At 44.4% G+C, this 18594-nt stretch overlaps 1 protein-coding gene and 1 long non-coding RNA gene across 2 annotated transcripts; both read right to left on the bottom strand.

Annotated features, from left to right (window-relative positions):
• Positions 1–1792: 1792 nt before the first annotated feature.
• LOC147905457 (purine-uracil permease NCS1-like) lies at positions 1793–16916 on the bottom strand. The gene is made up of 2 exons (XM_087380054.1): positions 16123–16916; positions 1793–2718 (listed from the first exon to the last, which is right to left on the bottom strand). The coding sequence occupies exons 1-2, from the start codon at positions 16871–16873 to the stop codon at positions 1979–1981; spliced, it is 1491 nt and encodes a 496-aa protein (XP_087236180.1). The 5' UTR covers positions 16874–16916; the 3' UTR covers positions 1793–1978.
• Positions 8419–9341, bottom strand: LOC147905458 (uncharacterized). Its single transcript, XR_015541645.1, has 2 exons — positions 8872–9341; positions 8419–8717 (listed from the first exon to the last, which is right to left on the bottom strand). It is a non-coding gene; the product is annotated as an uncharacterized LOC147905458 (long non-coding RNA).
• Positions 16917–18594: the final 1678 nt, after the last annotated feature.

The following is an 18594-nucleotide window of genomic DNA, read 5'->3' on the forward strand; positions in this document are numbered from 1 at the left end:
CTGCCACATCATCATCTTCTTCTTCATCTTCTTCTTCTCCATTTTCCTCTTTCTTCCCAAAATCTTTGAGAGCTTGGTTCTCCATCTACAAACAACCATTGCCCAAACCCTCTGAGCTGGAAACTCCTCTAGTATGGGCGAACTTCCACCTGCAAGCAATTGAAGAAAAAACGTCTGTGGTGGCTGCCATTCTCCAAACAGCGAATTTCTTCTGTTGCTCAATACTCCCTGCATACTCCGCCATTGCCTGAGCCCTCTTAGGAGTAGATGGGCGACCTCAAGACGAAGATTTTGAGCCATTTTTCAAGTCATTTGGTTCAGTAACGAGGGAGAAATCGTCAAAACTCAGTTTCAGCCTGTAGCAACTCTCCCGGGCAAAAGTGCGCACCATTTCGTCCAACCTCTGTGCTGGACCTTCTCTGGTATATGAGCTTTCTTTTGCTTCAGAAAGCCCTCTTTTCCTTGCTTTGAAGAGTGAGCTACAAGCCCTCCAAGTTCAGCTTTTCAGTTTTGACAGTTTTGGACAAGTTTTTGAAGATGATGCTACATAAAATGCTACTCTAGCATTTCTGGTTTTTTGAAGCTTTCAATAACTTCAGTACAAGTGTGGATTCAATTTTGTTTTGACTTGCTAGACCTGGTTTTGATTGGAAAATGTTTATTTCATCCACTTCTATGAAGCATGTAAGAAGAAGCATCATTGATTGAAATTTGGTCACAAGACTTTGCTACATTAAATGCTTATATTTTGAAGCATTTCAGTTGTTATTCTAAGCCCTGTAAGAGAGAAGACACTGCCCAATACCTGGGTTAGACCCTCTCATGGCTTGCTTATGCAAAATATGTGAAAAGCCAAAACATAAAGCAATGTCTTGTTATGCTACAAAGGATGAAAATACCAATCTGACTTCCTTGTTGAAGATTGCCAAAACAATGGTTGCCAAAAAGGAAGCAACTTCAAAGACAAAAAATGCAAATCTACTTTCAGTTGATGAGCCTCCACAAGATGAGGCATCCCATGAAGATTATGCATTTTAAATCATCTCTATGTATGCTCCAGATCACTCTTTTTATGTCAAGGTACTCAGCCTGGATAGTCCTCCAAAATGAATGAAAATAAATTATTGTGTGTTGTGTGTTTTGTAAACACCTCTGGTCACCTTATGATGTAGACCATGTGTATGTTTGTCCCATGGTACCTCCTACAGACATTGTGTGCATGTACATGTAGGAGAGATAACCATTGGAAGGTCTGTTTGTATCCCTTTCTGTTTACCTTACACCCAAGGAAACCCTTGCTAGCATGAGAACCTAGCCATAGATTTATCCTTGACCACCATGAGATGGCATGAGAAACTATGAGACTAGATGTATCCTTGACATAGCCTGAGGCATCTCCTTGAGGGGGGGTTTGTTGGGATATCTCAAGGTGTATGCCTCAGGCACACCTTATGTTTCTATGTGTGAGTGCTAGAGGCACAGTTAGGTGCCCACAAGCACAGTTAGGTGGTGGAAAAGCCACATAGGATGATTGAGTGAATCTAGGAGCAGATTGAGGAGATGATTGAGGAGCTTTGAGGTCATCAGTGATGTCAATGACCTTGTATGAGGTGCCTACTTAAGGACCTCTTTCTTCTTCATTCTATAAGCAAGTATTCTGAGTTTGTGTCCACTCTACTCTTTCTTTTCAGTATTCCAACATCATGTAGTAGAACATTATGATGTCACAGGCATCCTCAGCCTGTGGCATGCTGGACTGCCACGTGGACTACCACATCAACATGTTCATCATTTTAGCACTTATGTCAACAACATACGCCAACCTATTCAAGATAAGGTCACATTCAAATTGGAGAAGCATGTACAATAAAGGTTCATGTATACATATTCATTTTGGCAAAGCTCTTAGTATTGCCATGTGGAAATAATTCTTAGTATTTTCCATTCTTACAGTGAATAATTCTTTCCAGATGCTCGTTCAGTCATGTTGGCCACTTTTTGAACTTCTGGACCACAGAAGCTGTATTGCTGACATAGCCCAAAACGACAAGCCAGCCATTAAAAAACCAAAAAACCAATCGAGGTTATAAATTGTCACAAAAACTGGAAGGGTCTGTTCCAATACACCTGTTGTGTACAAAAACCCTGGTATGCATGGGATTGCACCGATAAAAAATGCTACTACAGCGCTTGTGTTGAATCCCCACCGGTACCAATAGGTTTGAGTGTGGCTTGATGAATAAAGAGCATCTGTTTCCAAATCACAATGTCTCAACACATAATAATCTGTGAGGATGATCCCACCCAATGGGCCAGTCAGAGCAGCATATCCTAACAGCCACTTGTTCACATAAGTATCACTATTTTGAAACAGTCGCCATGGCTCAAAAAAAATCCCAATTACTGCAGCCAACAAAGCACCCCATCTGAAGGAGAAAATAGAAGGGTTCATATTAATCAAGGCATTGGCAGGGGCCACAATGTTAACTGCATTGGAGGTCAATACGACCAATGTAATACCAATAAGTGAGCAAGAAAGGGGTACAATTCCACCAATTTTGCCCACCAATATGACAGGATTTGAAATGATCTCTCCAAAAATTGCCTCCGTAGAAGAGGTAACAGCTAGTCCTACAAATGAAACGGCTCCCATGAAGACAGGCAGGCCAATGTGTCCCATAATTTGATCAGTCTGACCTCTTGCATGTCTGGTAAAGTCTGTTACAAAAAATAAGCAGCACAAAATTGTAAGCTCATGGAGATTGTTTATGCATTAGAAAGAGGATACGTTGATACCAGAAATGTTCCACTTTATAATAATCAGCCCTCAAGGAAAATAACCAATTCTTTCCTAGTAACAGGTAAAAATCTACTAGATTCTCTTTGGACATTTTCAGATATCATATTTTCACCACACAAACATATATTCCATAACTGTACTACTTACATATACCTAGATGAATCCAGAAACATTCCCTAACTCATCCTCTAAAAACACAACATAGTGCAGTTTCAATCTCACGAGAGTCACTCATTAGATTGAAAACCATGAACTCCCTCACGCATAGCAGGGACTAGCTACTATGACATCCCCACTGACGTCATCAGCGCCCAACAGTGGGTGTAGAGCATAGTATAAAAGTATGCTCTCACACATACAAATCCACACACCCACACATACTTGAGCATCCATTTATACAAAGTCTTCGTACTGAGTTTCTGTCGGCACTCCGGAGGTGAAGGGCAAACTCAGTCATGACGAAGGCTAGCACTAAAGGAGAAGGCTAATCAAAAAGTAGTCCAAATCTCTTCATTCAAGCTACAACTGCTTGTGAAGTCTAAACGATTTCATTTTAGTCTCTCCCAAACGAGCATCTAAATCTGAATCTAGCTGATAGGGCGACGCACCATTTAAGATAGAAAGAATTATCGCAATACCAGCAGGCCGCAACTTGGACGAAAACTTCACAAGGTGAAATTTGCATGTCCACAAATACGGCAGAAGCATATACCTAGATGAGTCAGGAACATTCCCAAACTCATCCTCCAAAAACACAACATAGTGCAGTTTCAATCTCATGAGAGTCACTCATAAGATTGAACTACTTACAATCTATATATATAATCCATAACTGTTCTACTTACAACTAGTCACCCCAGGAAACAAACGACTCAAAGAAGGTTCTGCTTGCAATATAGTCTCCCTTAGCTTGAGAATTGATAAGGCTCTAACTACTCGGTAGCCTACAACTCCCCAAATGCCAATCCAAGTCGAGCCTTAATTTGCACATTATTTATTATTGACTTCAACATTTTGATCCACTCATGCATAGAACAGCCTAGAATTGACCCTTCATGGCATATTCAGCCTAAAAGTTACTTCACACCCAAATAACAATTTCTTCAGAGCTGGTCGACTGTGGCCATTTAAGAATCATCTAAAAGAAATTAAACAAAGTCTTGTTCAATTTTTCAATGCATTCGGTTCCCGGTAGACACTTCTACAATCAATTTTTGTTCTATTTGCAAGCCCATTTCAAATATCCATCAGCAAACTTTCTTTCAAATTATGACTATTATTTGCAATTTTTCGAATCATTTCATATAAAAAACAAGGGAGAATTCACGAGTTGAAAAAAAAAAGCAAAACAGGTAGAGGGAGGGGAACGAGATCTTTGCTTTACATTCTGCCTTTAACAGTCAAAGTTGGAGCTTTGACTAGTACGACTATACAATTACTAAACCTTTTTTCCTTTTTGTGCATGAAAGAGAAAAAAAGAGACTACAAAATAAAAGATATTCTGCCTCCTGACTGGGGAAGGCAAGTACAACCATGCAAATAGCCAAAGGATATAGAGACCAATATAAGACTTCTCCCATGAAAAGGAGACAATAGCATCAATTCAAAACTTTCAAAACCGATCCAAAGAGCTGTCTTTTTCCTAAAAACTTCAACGTCCTGATAAGATCAGCAGTAGCTTCATCCAGTACAGCCTCCGTTCCCTTACATCTCTTGAAAACCACACAGTTACAAAGCTTCCAAATATGGAAAATCACAGTTGCCCTCACCAGCTGCCAAATATTGTAAAGCAGATCATTTAATCCACTTCTATCACCTAGCAGAACATTTTTCCATGTTGACTTAATAAAAATAGAAGAACTTTCCAGCCATCTACTTAACTTCCATCAAACTCCTTTTATGGCCACACATCCAAGAATAAGTGCATATCATATTCCTTTTTCACCTTGCATAGAGGGCACAAAGGAGAGACCCTGGGGTTCCACTTGCCAAGTCTTTCCCTAACAAGAAACTTACAACCAATTAATATACCTAGATGAATCCAGGAACATTCCCAAACTCATCCTCTAAAAACACAACATAGTGCAGTTTCAATCTCATGATAGTCACTAACAAGGTTGAAAACCATAAACTCCATCATGGCAAGGACTAGCTACTATGACATCCCCACTGACGTCATCAACGCCCAACAGTGGGTGTAGACCATAGTATAAAAATATGCTCTCACACATACAAATCCACACACCCACACATAGTTGAGCATCCATTTCTGTCGGCACTCCGGAGGTTGAAAGAAAAGGTTGCTTTCCACACTTGCTTAAGCCTCTGATTAAATACTAAGAGGGGCAAAAGGCTTCCATTGATCCCAAGCCATCGCAACCCAATGCAGAGGTAGACTCTTAAAGTCTTCGAAGAACAATGATGTAATGGCTTACCGGTGTCCACTGCAGACCCTTTGAAATCTTCACCAAGCCTAAGATTTCTGCAGGTCGGCCAATCATCCCTGATCTTGTCCAGGAGTAAACCCATCACTCTACTTTCTACTTCAGACAAATGAAAGATAGTAGACTGTGGAAGTATCACCCATCGACCTCCGTTGGTTACCTCCAGGATTTCAGATCATCGACACTAGAAGACCCTTCTTCAAAATTCTTCTAACCACTCCAGAGTGTGAGCGCACAAAACACAATCCTCCTCTAAAGGCCCAGTTGGAACTTGGAAAGCCAGAGAGATCTCCCCATGACCAGAAATTCTGTTGGCATTATTTTTCCAAATTAACAGCAATCTAGAGGGTAGCTCCAAGTGAGGCACCTTCAAAGAGAATCGAGATATCTGAAAGAGTGAGATCCTGCCATAACTCAGAAACACCCTGAGGACCATACTTGCAAATCCAGAATCTTGCAGTTCTCCCATGGCTATGGCATCCCCACTGACATCATCAACGCCCAACAGTGGGTGTAGACCATAGTATAAAAATATGCTCACACATACAAATCCACACACCCACACATACTTGAACATCCATTTATACAAAGTCTTCGTACTGAGTTTCTGTCGCCACTCCGGAGGTGAAGGACAGACTCAGCCATGACGAAGGCTAGCACTAAAGGAGAAGGCTAATCAAAAAGTAGCCCAAAATCTCTTCATTCAAGCTACAACTGCTTGTGGAGTCTAAACAATTTCATTTTAGTCTCTCCCAAACGAGCATCTAAATCTAGTTGATAGGGCAAAGCACCATTCAAGATAGAAAGAATTATCGCAATACCAGTAGGCCGCAACTTGGATGAAAACTTCACAAGGTGAAATTTGCATGTCCACTAATACCGCAGAAGTATATACCTAGATGAGTCCAGGAACATTCCCAAACTCATCCTCTAAAAACACAACATAGTGCAGTTTCAATCTCACAATAGTCACTCATAAGATTGAAAAGCATAAACTCCATCATGCCATTGTTCACTCCACATGGAATCCCTCAATGATTTCTCAAAGAATTCCCCGAGAAAAGGAAGATAGAATGTATACTGCAAATGATAAATTCCCCGAGAAAAGGAAGATAGAATGTATACTGCAAATGATAACATGATATGCTTCCCAACAGTGAGACATCCTGCAAAAGACAATCCCTTTGCTCTCCATTTGTCACATTTCTGCATTATTTGTGCATGATTTTCTGAAAGCACCAATCAATCTTGTCCTTGAGTGGAACAACAACTGCTACAGGGTATCCCAAATATCTGAGAATCTGACCAGGTTTGAACCAAACATGCTTGACCAAGCAGAGACAGTATCCCAATTGAGGCTTAAAGCTGTTATTTTGACATGGTTAATCTTAGAATCTGAAACTGCTTCAAAATCTTCGAAAACTGTCAGCAGATTTCTTAAGTTTTCTTCAGATTCCACCAGAAAGCTGGTATTGTGAAAATTGCAAGAAGAAACAAGAACCGTCTGCTAATGGAATCCCCTTTATGAATCCTATATTCTGATAGTGATCCAACTGACAGAGCATAAGTTCAGTGGCAATGGCAAACAGTAAGGGAGCCAACGGGCATCCCTGTTGGAAAGGTCACCTCCCCATCTGTAAGCCCCCAAATGAGGAGAGCGTGGGGGAGGGAGACCTAGGGCAGGATGTGCCCCAAAAGAAGAGAGGCGAGTACCTGGCTGATCTGCAGGAGCATGAGGCGGAGCAGAGGACAGCAGTAGGGACCCAAGACAAGAGACCATGGATGACGTCAGCAACAGTACATAATAGTGCAAAGCTGAGGCGCACACGTGGCAGATCAGGAGAACAGGGTAAACAGGCGCTGACATGGCAGGTCAGGAGCGCAGGTGTACAGGGCTGTATGGGGCCTGGAAGAGCAGCAAATGGGGCTGCCAATGGGCAGTGGCATGCCTTATATAGGCTGGGCCCCTGCCTTGATTGGACGCTGACATGGTAAACAGGTGCTGACATGGCAGGTCAGGCGCTGACATGGTAAACAGGCGCTAACATGGTAAACAGACGCTGACATGATCAGGGTAAACAGGCGCTGACATGGCAGGTCAGGAGCGCAGGTGTACAGGGCTGTATGGGGCCTGGAAGAGCAGCAAATGGGGCTGCCAATGGGCAGTGGCATGCCTTATATAGGCTGGGCCCCTGCCTTGATTGGAGGGCCAAAAGCCCTAAAAGTGTGGACCATAAAGGCCCAGTTTTGTGAGCCCTTAAAGGGCTGGACCAGCAGCAGACCGGTCGGCCAGTATGAGGCTGGCTGGTCGGTTTTCTCAGCAGGCCTTAGGGCCTATATAAGGAGAAGTTCTTGGCCTCATTTCAGTATCCAGCAAGTCAGCAAACAGAGGAGCAGCAGGAGCAGCAGAAGCCTGATCTTTGGGCCTACATCCAGAAGGCAAAGCAGGGCCAGAGTTGCTGCAGATTGAGCTCACTTGGGGCTGAGCCTAGGCTGTCTACTAGGGCAGCAAGGTGCTGAGATCTTTGGACGGAAAGTCTACTTAAGCTCAAGGTGGAGCACGCGGGCTCGAGTCTAGAGATAGCCAGCTGATAGGAGAAGGACCTTGTGGTAAGATCAGAGGACCACACCATTGGTGGGACACTCGATCTATCTCTCTTGTATTGTGTCCATAGTTTTGGACGGAAATATATATTTTGGTGGTTTCTCTATCTGGCCGGTTCATTGTCTATTGATGAGTCTGCACATCTATTGAATGCACATAAGTAAAGAAGTTTGTGATTCCACACCCACACCGCACACTGTGTGAGCTCCTGGGCATTACTATAAGTCTTCCGCTGTGTGTACCCTCTGTTGGGTATTTTCTAACACCCTGATGGATGGACCTCTACAAAGAGAACCTGTGATAGAGGTAGCCATTCAAAGAAAGCCTAGTCATCCTGCAAAAGCCCTCACCAAAGCCTAGTCTTTGCAATGTTTTAAGCACAAAATCCTAAGTAATTCTACCAGAGGCCTTCTATAAATCCAGATTGAGCATCACAAATCTTTCATTATGAGTGATTGCATAGTCAATGACAAATTAAACATTAAGAATGGCATCCTGGGCATTCCTACCCTGCACAAAGCCATATTGGCTGACATGGATGAGCTTATCCAAGATAAACTTAACTCTCTTCGCCATCAGCTAAGCCAATATTTTATACACACAATTTAACAATGAAAGGGGTCTCCAATGAGTAGGCATTAGCCGATTTTGATTCTTGGGAACAAACTTGATCATTCCTGTGTTATATCTACTAGGCAGTCTCCCATTCTGACTGAAAATTTTGATCAGATCAATTACATCAGAGCCACAGGTACTCCAGAAATGCTGGTAAAACTGTATAGAAAGCCGTCCAAAAGCCTGGGGCTTTTCCCTTCGCCATAGCAAATACTGTAAATTTGACTTCTTCTTGAGGAAAGGCATGCTGCAGCTGAATCACATCATATGGCATCAAACATCTTTGCAGATTGGCCAGAAAAGACTCCATTCAAGCATTATAGTCCGGCAGATAGTCTAGTCTAGACCCAACAATACTAGCTGAGTGATCAGGAAAAATCTTTGCAATATTAGCATCCCCCAACTACCTGATTGCCGGCATCCTCGAAAATCACTGAAAAATGTTCCCTAAGCTGCTTCTCTCTGACAGCCGCCAAGAAGAACGGAGACGGACGCTTGCGTTTATCCATCCACCTAAATCCGGCTTGGATTCTGGCCGCCAAAGTTTGTTATGCTTCAGAGCTCTAAGAAAAAGCTCAGTGGACTTAAGCATCGGGGCAAGCGTCGAATCACAAGGAAACAGCAGAATAGCTTCAAGCAGACAATCCCATGCCCAAGTGGCAGCACTTTCGTCCGACCTCAGCTTAGAATTCTAGCCTTAGCTCAACCAAAAAAATTTGCAATCTTCGATCCCTGCATGCACGTTTTCCATCTACTCACTGGACATGCATTTTTACAAGGAACCTCAACCCAAGTATATTCTGAATAGCATTATCAAATTCATTTCTAACCTAAAAAGAGACACTAAAGTTGAAAGCAATAGGACCCTTAGAAGTAGAGGCAGCGAGACCAAAAGAGGAAAGTGGTCCGATGAAACCACTCCGATATCACTCTACCACGAAACAGAGGTTTAACATGAAGGTCATATCTTGTTCATTTGGGCATCAAAGGGAACCCCGTCTGAACACAAATTTTTCACAAAAGAATTCAAGCTTTTGTAAAATTTTTTGTCCCAATATGAGTTCATCTCCTGTCTCCTTGAGTGAGGGCCTTGGTTGTGGGTCTGCCCACCACATGTGAGGGAGTGTGAGGGCCATTGTTGTGGGTTTAACTGTCCCAGAGAGGCAGAGGGGGTTCACCATAGAGGCCTACGTGTTCCCACATTCTACCTGCATGTTCTATAAATAGGGCCCCCTCCCTCCCTTGTTTTTCATCTCAGCTCACCATTGTTCACACATCAGTAGAGGGTTTTCTCTTGCAGTTGAGGAGGTTTTCCTGAGATCCTATGCAAATATCTCGTGTTTTCTTGTGAGTGTTTGCTGGTTTTGTGAAGAACCAACCTCCTCAAGAATGCAAATGTGTGCAATGCATGCAGAATTTGGATGTCGATTGGCCCTACATGAGATTCACAATGAAAGGGTGATACTCTTTCATTAATGTCCCTTGAGATCACTCAACTTCCATCTTCCCATTTACACCTACCCTTAACCTATGACCCATGCATCTACCATTCAATGCACCTTAATGTACCCTTCCCTTCCTATTGCCCCTAGGATCTAGACACGTGTGAGCACATTTTTATTAATAGAATAAGTGTCACATGTCCAAATTCGATGCCATCTGAAGCAATGGCTCCAGCTCGACGAGTCCTATCTACTGAGATGATCCACCGCCATAACAAATCGGTCGGTGTCCATCATAGATACAAATACATGTTACACCATTGGCGTATAATATATAATAATGTTTTAATGTCTACTAATCACGGATTAGTGATTTCTCTTGTCATGACACTCCAACCTACTTGAATGGGCAAAAGTCCTCTTTTGGATCCTCTCATCTCTTTCTCTTGTGTATGCTTCTCTTTTACTTCTGCATTTGCATCTCCGCTTCATAATCTACAAATAATCTTCTCCTAGTAGTACACGATCTCTTCTGAATCAGAACTTAAACCCCATCTTCAAGTTATGGTTCCTTTGGATACTGAATAAAGTATCACTGCAGTGCCTCTTCAATATCTCTTCATGTTCGGAATCCTCTTCTAAATATGAAGCTGCTGAAATCTCTTTATAGTAACCTGCTCAATAAATACTCAATATGTGTGTAACTCTCATCTACATTATCCTCTTCAGGAGGAGGTGTTGGTGATCTCTCCCTATCTCCTTCTGGTAGTGAAGGAAAGAGGACAAGTTCATTATTAAATATCCCTTCTCCTTCCATTCTTTCCTTTTAGTAATACAAGAGAAAAAATGACTTTCTGTAATTTCAGAAAAGGGGTTTATTTTACAGCAAAAGTCAAGTTTTGTAGAATTGGTGGTACTTATAAGACTCCCGCTTCGCATGTGTTGAAAAACCACTTCAAATGACCTCTTATTCTTCTCTTTTAGGCTTTTCTTCTTGTATTTCTGCTGTAGACTAGTGCACTCCATTTGGGCTACCTATTTTGAGTGGATTGGAGCTCTAGATACCGTTATAGGGGGTGCTTGGTGGGTGGATCACCCCCTTAGAATCTCCTTCTGATCCGACTTTCCGTTGGGGAGAAACGGGGGGGGGGGGGGGGGCAGAGGGGGGGAAAGAGTGTTACCCCGTTAGGACACCCCGTTCCCCATCCAAAGACCAAAAATTTCAGAGAAAGCCCTTCATTCAGGGGCTCCAAAGTCCAGGATTTGCAACAATCAGAAATATCTTCGTCCAAGACTCGCTCCTTGGTTGTCGAAGCCTGCAAGGCTTGGTGTTTTCTGCGCTGCTGCGCGTCCCTCGCCTTGCGCACGAGAGCCAATCAAGACGTTGCGCTCACGAATCTGCAGACCTCCGCTGCCCCGTGCCCTTCCGCCCGTCCTATCCTCCACGCTCACAGCTGTATGCCGCGTTTTTTTCTAGTGCCTTCCGTGCGGCCTACCTACACGACGCCTCCTTGTACGGCAATCTTCCCCGCAGTCTTCTCACGCGCTTGCGCCCTCCCTCTTGCTCGCTTCTTCTCCTTCTCTTCCCATCCCAGTGGTGGATTGTCGATGCTCTGATACCAAATGTGAAGAACCAGCCTTCTCAAGAATGCAAATGTATGCAATGCATGCAGAATTTGGATGTCGATTGGCCCTCCAATGGGGAAGAGCGCCCTCGTGAGAGTACTTATTTCTATTTTCGAGCTACATGCAAGGTGGGAGAGAGATGGCGGATGAAAGCAAGGTGAATGAAGAATGCTACGTGAGATTCACAATGAAAGGGTGATACTCTTTCATTAATGTCCCTTGAGATCACTCAAGTTCCATCTTCCCATTTACACCTACTCTTAGCCTATGACCCATGCATCTACCATTCAATGCACCTTAATACACCCTTCCCTTCCTATTGCCCCTAGGACCTAGACACGTGTGTGCACATTAATCTGAGGAGTACAACTCGAAAATGAACGAGCAGACCCTTGCATTGACACGGTCCCACATCTGGGCCGAATTCTCGACCGCCTTCTGATCCAAAATGCCCAAACTTTCATCAAGGGGATCTGGCCTTGTGACACCTACCAAGATGAAGTCTGCCATGTCATAAGACTGCAATACTAACTCCATCATAACACGCCACATGCCATAATTGTTCCCGTCGAATTGTCAATCAATAGGGAACGTGGGTAAGACGAAAATCTTCACCTTGTTTTCTACCAATTCTTGTAGAAAAGCCATGGGATAGAAGTGAGAGAGACGAGGAAGATCGGGAACGAGGATAGAGGAAGAGCAGTGAAGGAAGAATTAAAGGAGGAAGGAGAGAAGGCTGAAGAGGTTTAAAGAGGATAATTCCTTCAACCTCTAAGTGACTGGTCTTCACACAAACTCCCCCTTCGATCTGAAAACACCCTTCAAAGTAACTATCCTTCTATGTACTTCAACAGCAGCCCGTACCTTCTCAATTTCCACTACGAACAGCTTCCCAAGGTGTTGATATAGCTTGCTGAATCTCCTCTCCACAGCTCAGGTCTTTTTAGCCAGCCTTACGCTATGATACCATGTGAGAAGTGCAGCGATGCAGAGCGACAACGGAGAGAAAACTGTCATGACAAGAGAAATCACTAACTAAAACATTATTATATATTATACGCCAATGGTGTAACATGTATTTGTATTTATGAATGACACCAACCGATTTGTTATGGCGGTGGATCATCTTTGTAGATAGGACTAGTCGAGCTGGAGCCACTGCTTTAGACGGCATCGAATTTGGACATGTGACACTTCTTCTATTGATAACCATGTAAAACACATGTCAGCTGCAAAGAGTATCTCGGAGCATTTGGCTTCCCTCTATAGCCAGACTACTCCGATGAAGAGGGTCTCTCTTGAGGTTCAGATGCGGATATTAGATCTTGCTAAGTCATCTTCCATGAGGGAACATCTCAATAAGCTTCAGGAATTCCAACAGGAGATACTTCAGGCAAGAAAGGAGATCTATCTGAAGATATGGCCATTACTTTGTTGTCTCATCTCACTTCCCAGTGCTTTGCTTTTTATTCTTCCCTGATCACTAGTGGCAAGATGAGTACTCTTACTTGGGAGGAATTAGTGCCTATGGTGCTGGATCAAGAGGAGCGGTTTCAAAGTTCTCCCCATGGCGGTGGCTTCGATGCTCTGGCAGCCCTGTAGTCGAGCAAGTTTCAAGGATGTCATACCCCTAATACGAGGACTGACGCTAAAAAGGAGGCATTGAAGGCAAAAAGGTCGTGTAATCACTACGGCGAGAAAGGCCATTACTGGCGGAAATCCCCATATTGGGCTAACGACGAAGGTTCCAGTTCTTCCAAAGGGCCAACTTCTTCCTCTGCTACTATCACTCCCGCTTTTGTCCATATTGAAATGATTGATTCTCTTGCATCCTCTATTGGAGAGGGGGTTCTGTCTCTCCAAGCCCAAGACGTCCGACCCTGGATCATTGATAGCGAGGCATCCCAAAATATGAGTCCTTTAGCTAGGTTGAAGGATTTTGTGATCTCCGGTGCAGATGTCTACATTGGTGATAGCTCAACCATCAAAGTTCATGGTGAAGGTAACCTCGACATCATTCCCAATGGAAGAGGAGGGATGCACTCCTCTCGAGTTCTATTCGTTCCCTCTCTCGGATTCAATCTGTTGTCTGTTTATGAGACTTGCCGACTTGGAAACACAATATTGTTTGATGAAAACTTTGTGGAAGTTCGAGATAAGGCTACCGGCCAAGTGGTACAAACTGGTACAACTAGTCATGGCATTTAAACTTTGTCAACACTTTCCACGATCATGTCGTCTCTTCAAGGTGATCTCTAGCATTTTCAGTTTGGTCACTTGAATGTTGATGCTCTCCGGCATGCTACTCGCGACTAACTGGTCCTCGGACTACCAGATGTGGGCAACAAGCACGGTTAGAGCCGGTCAAGGCAAGCAACACCGAGATGCCTTCCCGTTAGAGTTGGTCCATGTTGATCTCTGTGGACCAATTTCTATTGCCAGTCTTGGCGAGGCTCTCTATTTCATGCAACTGGTTGATGACTTCAGCAAGTTTATGTGATGTACTTCTTGGCTCAAAAATCTCTAGCAATTCTCGCTTCTGGAAATGGTGTGCCATAGTTGAGAATGAATCTAACTTTCATGTAAAAGCTCTTTGGTCTGGCAAAGGTGGTGAATTCTGTTCTCATCCATTTAAGGAGTTTTGGAGTTTGCCAACATCGGCACAGCCTCTGAAGCAGGAGTTGTTGAGCGCAAGAATGGTAACGTGGTTGAGATGTCTCGGTCCATGTTGACTCATCGGGAAGTTCTTTCGTTCCTTTGGGCTGAAGCCACTGCCAAGGCAGTTCAGATCCTAAATCGCTCTCCGACGTCTGGTGTCCCCAAGGCCACTCCTTTTGAAGCCTATTTCGGCAAGAAGCCTAATGTTTCCTATTTCCGCATGTTGGATGTGATGCCTTTGTACACATTCCCAAGAAGTAGAGGGGGAAGTTAGATATGAAGTCTACTCGACGATCTTTGTCGAATACAATTCCCAATCTGCAGGTTATCGACGTATGACCCTTCCAAGAAGGAGATTATCCTCAGCACGGATGTTATCTTTGAAGAGCAGCTTCCGTCTTCCGTCATTAATGTTTCCCCACCTCTTCTTTCAGAGCCTGTGGATGATGACAGTAGTGATGAATCTGTGCCCTTAGTACCCCCAGCCCCAGCACCTGTTCCTAAGTCTTCTCCAAAGAGTGACCCGACAGTGATCCAGATGATTCCCCACCTCTCCAGGCCGCTAGTGAAAGTTACGAATCAGGCTCTCAGAAGGTACCTCATTGATTGATTGAGACTCTTCGTGACTCCAGTGTCACCGACTTTCCTTCCTCTGACCTCATGGCTTCAGGAGGAGGATGGACCCCGGCGATCCAATCGCAATAAGGAAAAGGTCCTGGAGGTAGTTCCACTTCAAGTCAACTATTCCTTGATGTCCCGCATCCTTAAAGACAAGGAGCTAAGCCATGAGGATGGACCCCAGTGATCCCATTGCAATAAGTAAAGGGTCCTCGAGGTAGTTCCACTTCGGGTCAACTATTCCTTGATGTCCCACATCCTCAAAGACAAGAAGCCTTTGAATGTTCGGGAAGCCCTCTCCCAGAGCCACTAGAAGCAAGCCATGGAGCTGGAGTTGGATTCTATTCAGCGGAATGGGACCTGAGAGTTAGTACCACGCCCTAAGTGTCGTTCTGTCATTGGTGTTAAATGGGTTTGCAAGACCAAGTATATTCCTCCAATGGGATTGTGGATAAGCACAAAGCTCGACTTGTGGCCAAAAGCTACTCTTAGTGCCTTGGGATTGATTATGATGACACGTTCGCTCCTACCGCCAAGATGGCCACTCTTCGGACAATATTAGCAATTGCAGCTCATGATCAGTGGCCCATCTATCAGATGGATGTTAAATCTGCATTTCTCAATGGTGATTTGAAGGAAGATCTAAGTGGAGCAACCGCCTGGGTTTACCAAGTCAGCTGGTATGGTTGACAGGTTACAAAAAGCCTTATATGGACTTAAGTAGGCTCCTCGAGCATGGAATCAGAAGATTAATGAGTTCTTTGTTCACAAGCACTTCCACAAATCCCGGGCTGATCCCAACTTGTACATTTACCCTCAAGGAAGACTTATTTCCCTCATTATCATGTATGTTGATGATCTGTTCATTACGTGATCTATCAACTGCCAGCCGAACAACTCTTCTACTACTGCCAACCCCGGCCTGGAAAGCTTCGGGCTTCCTAGTATTGATTTCCTCCAAATCATGCTCAAGGCATACAAGGTCGATGGGATTGATATCAACTGGACTGATCTTGACAACATCGGCAGAAGAGCCCGAGCCACAGAAGCAGTCCGCATTGCTTAACCCTGCAAAACACTACTCCGAATCCAGAGGACATCGCCGATAGGCAGGCATCCCAACGACTCTCACTCAACAGTTAACAAACAAACACTTCTTAACAATACCATCCACATACTTTTATATGCTGTTGCTCTTATGTAATAGTCAATACAACTAACCCTATGCGAAGCCACATCTACGTCTACCCAAAAAGAGACTTATGAGGTAAAACAAAATTTCCACGTCTTTACAAATAGAGAGGTTGCAAGTACCTGAAATACTCAGACTGGAGGTAGAAAGGGTACCGATATTCGCAGTTAACGCAGGAAGAAAGACGGACCAGAACTGCCCCTCTCTTGCTCCTCCCTCGCCAAATTCTGACGGGGTCCAGAGCATTGCTCCAAAACCACCCGCCTTGATATACGCCCATACGAGAAGAGCTCCGCAAAATGCCACTTGCACAGGGGCAGAGTATTTTTCCAGGTAGCGGATACGATCAACGCCGTTCAAAATGAAACCCAGTTGGAGAAGCCAGAAGGCGATGAAACAGCCGAACTTGGGAAGGGTGGTGCCGAGCCAGGAGACCTGCTCAGCATCCAGAGCCCCATCAAGAAGAGCGTTGACGACGACGAAAACGGCTTGACCACCAATCCAGGTATCGATGCTATACCATCCGCAAGCGATGGCGCCGCGGACAAGCGCGGGGATGAAAGCACCGCGAGTTCCAAAAGACGCGCGGCAGAGCACGGGGAAGGGGATTCCATACTTGGTGCCTGGGTGGCCCAAGAGAATTGAAAGGAAGACCTGGAAGAGATTAGCGGTGACGACGGTGAGCAAACCCTGCCACCATGACATACCGAGTTGGATCAAGCTACCTGCAAGGAAGTAAGTTGATACAGAGACAGAGACTCCGATCCAGAGGCTGGCAATGTCCCATCCTGAGAAAGTTCTGTTCGCGAAGGAGATGGGTTTGGGAGCATCAACAGAGTGTGGGGGAAGCTCCAGCAGCAGCTCCTCCGCCATGGTCACCTGTGTGGTGTTCTGTGGTTGCCCGAGGTAGACTCAGAAGTACACGCCCCTAATATTTTTGTATTAAAGTTTGTCACACTCTTCGGTACGAGCATCTCATTGCCTTCCGTCTTGCCAAACGTGCTGCATGTGATCTCGCCAGCGACCGTTTTAACCAAGTTTTTGGCCTGCCCTCTCCGTAGCCTGCTAAAGTAAGGCTTCAAATTTGGCAAAGCGGAAATTAAGCATTTTTTGAATTTTTTGACGTGCTTTTTTCCTAGCGGAGAATATGTTGACTCTTCTTCATTGGACTTGAATGCACACTTTAAAGTGGTTGACTCTCTCTCTCTCTCTCTCTCAAAGTCTTCTTAGGCCAGGTTCAGACTACCCTGCAGACATCTTCCAAAAGACAAAGCGCAGGGCTGTAGTCCCAAATGGACCACGAGGTGTCGAACCCACGCCTGTCAGATCTGGACTCTTCCTCTCAACCACCAAGCCAATCGTATGTTGATGACATGCTAGCTCAGCTTATAATACAAATATTGGCCACCCAGTGGTGTGAACATCACCACCGGCAGTCATTCATTGATCTTTCCATGGGCACCCGAATGGTCTGAACCAGCCCTTACACATCATCTCCACCTTTTCTCCCTCCCCCCCCCCCAAACCACCACCCCCCCTCCTCCCCCGCCTCTCTCTCTCTCTCTCTCTCCCCCTCTCTCTTCCCCCTTTATCTCCTCCAGTTTTCCTCCACACCATTTCCTTTTTGTTTGCTTTTTTTATCTTGGGATCTTGGGCAAGCCTTATGAATGATTAAATATCATTCACCTTGTTTCATAAAGGGCACACATGGCCATAAGTCCTACGTGGGCAACCAGGCTTGGATGCCCCCTAATGGGCTCGGTTCAAATCTTGCCCATTGGCTTTGTTTAATTACGGACGGTCATTGGGCAGCCATTCGGTGGTGTGTAAAGGGGATGCTAAGTGGGCACTCAATTTTTTTAAACTCACGATGGGCAACTAGTGTGTAATGGCATGGGCCATTCCAGATTGCCCAATACTCTTTTTGGGTGCCAACACGTTGGGCTTGACCTGGACACAACCTTTAACAAAATTGTGTGTAGAGTGTACACCTAGCCCAGGCCCATGTCATCCCGCCATGATGAATAATTGTCCCTTTTAAAAGAAGTAGTAAACCAACCCACATGAGTGTTAGAGAGGGGAAGGCACGTGGATTTTTTTTCCACATACCTACCAACGAACAGTCCAATGCCATGCAACTATTTTGCATTACTCATATAAAAAGCCAAGGAGAGTGCAAAGGAAGGGGGAGAGGAATTTGTTATTGCTAATGGAGGCTCTTTGGAAAGAGAGAGAGAGAGAGAGAGAGCCTTCAATGTAAAATTGCCTTCTAATAGCCTAGCAGACTATAAATAACACTTACTTTCTCCTTTGCATCCAACAGCGCCGCTTACCACCATACTAGGAGGCAGTGGTCTTATTTCTTATTTATTAGCACTTATTTTTGCAATCATGGAGTCATGTTTGATGATGGCCTTCACTCACAAGAAGGCTTGCATAAATTAAGGAACAAGAGCACATCATATCTTCCTATCTTCTCCCCTCTATACGTGACGATTATAACTCTCCCTTTGTCCTAAATCTGGCACCATGAAGCATCACCCACTAAGTATTTGTCCTGGGATATTGTAGTCAACTTTCCTCCTCTCATCAAC

Source organism: Dipteris shenzhenensis, chromosome 1 (genome assembly GCF_047967505.1).
Source record: "Dipteris shenzhenensis isolate YYH24624 ecotype China chromosome 1, Dip_SZ_1.0, whole genome shotgun sequence".
NCBI lineage: Eukaryota > Viridiplantae > Streptophyta > Polypodiopsida > Gleicheniales > Dipteridaceae > Dipteris > Dipteris shenzhenensis.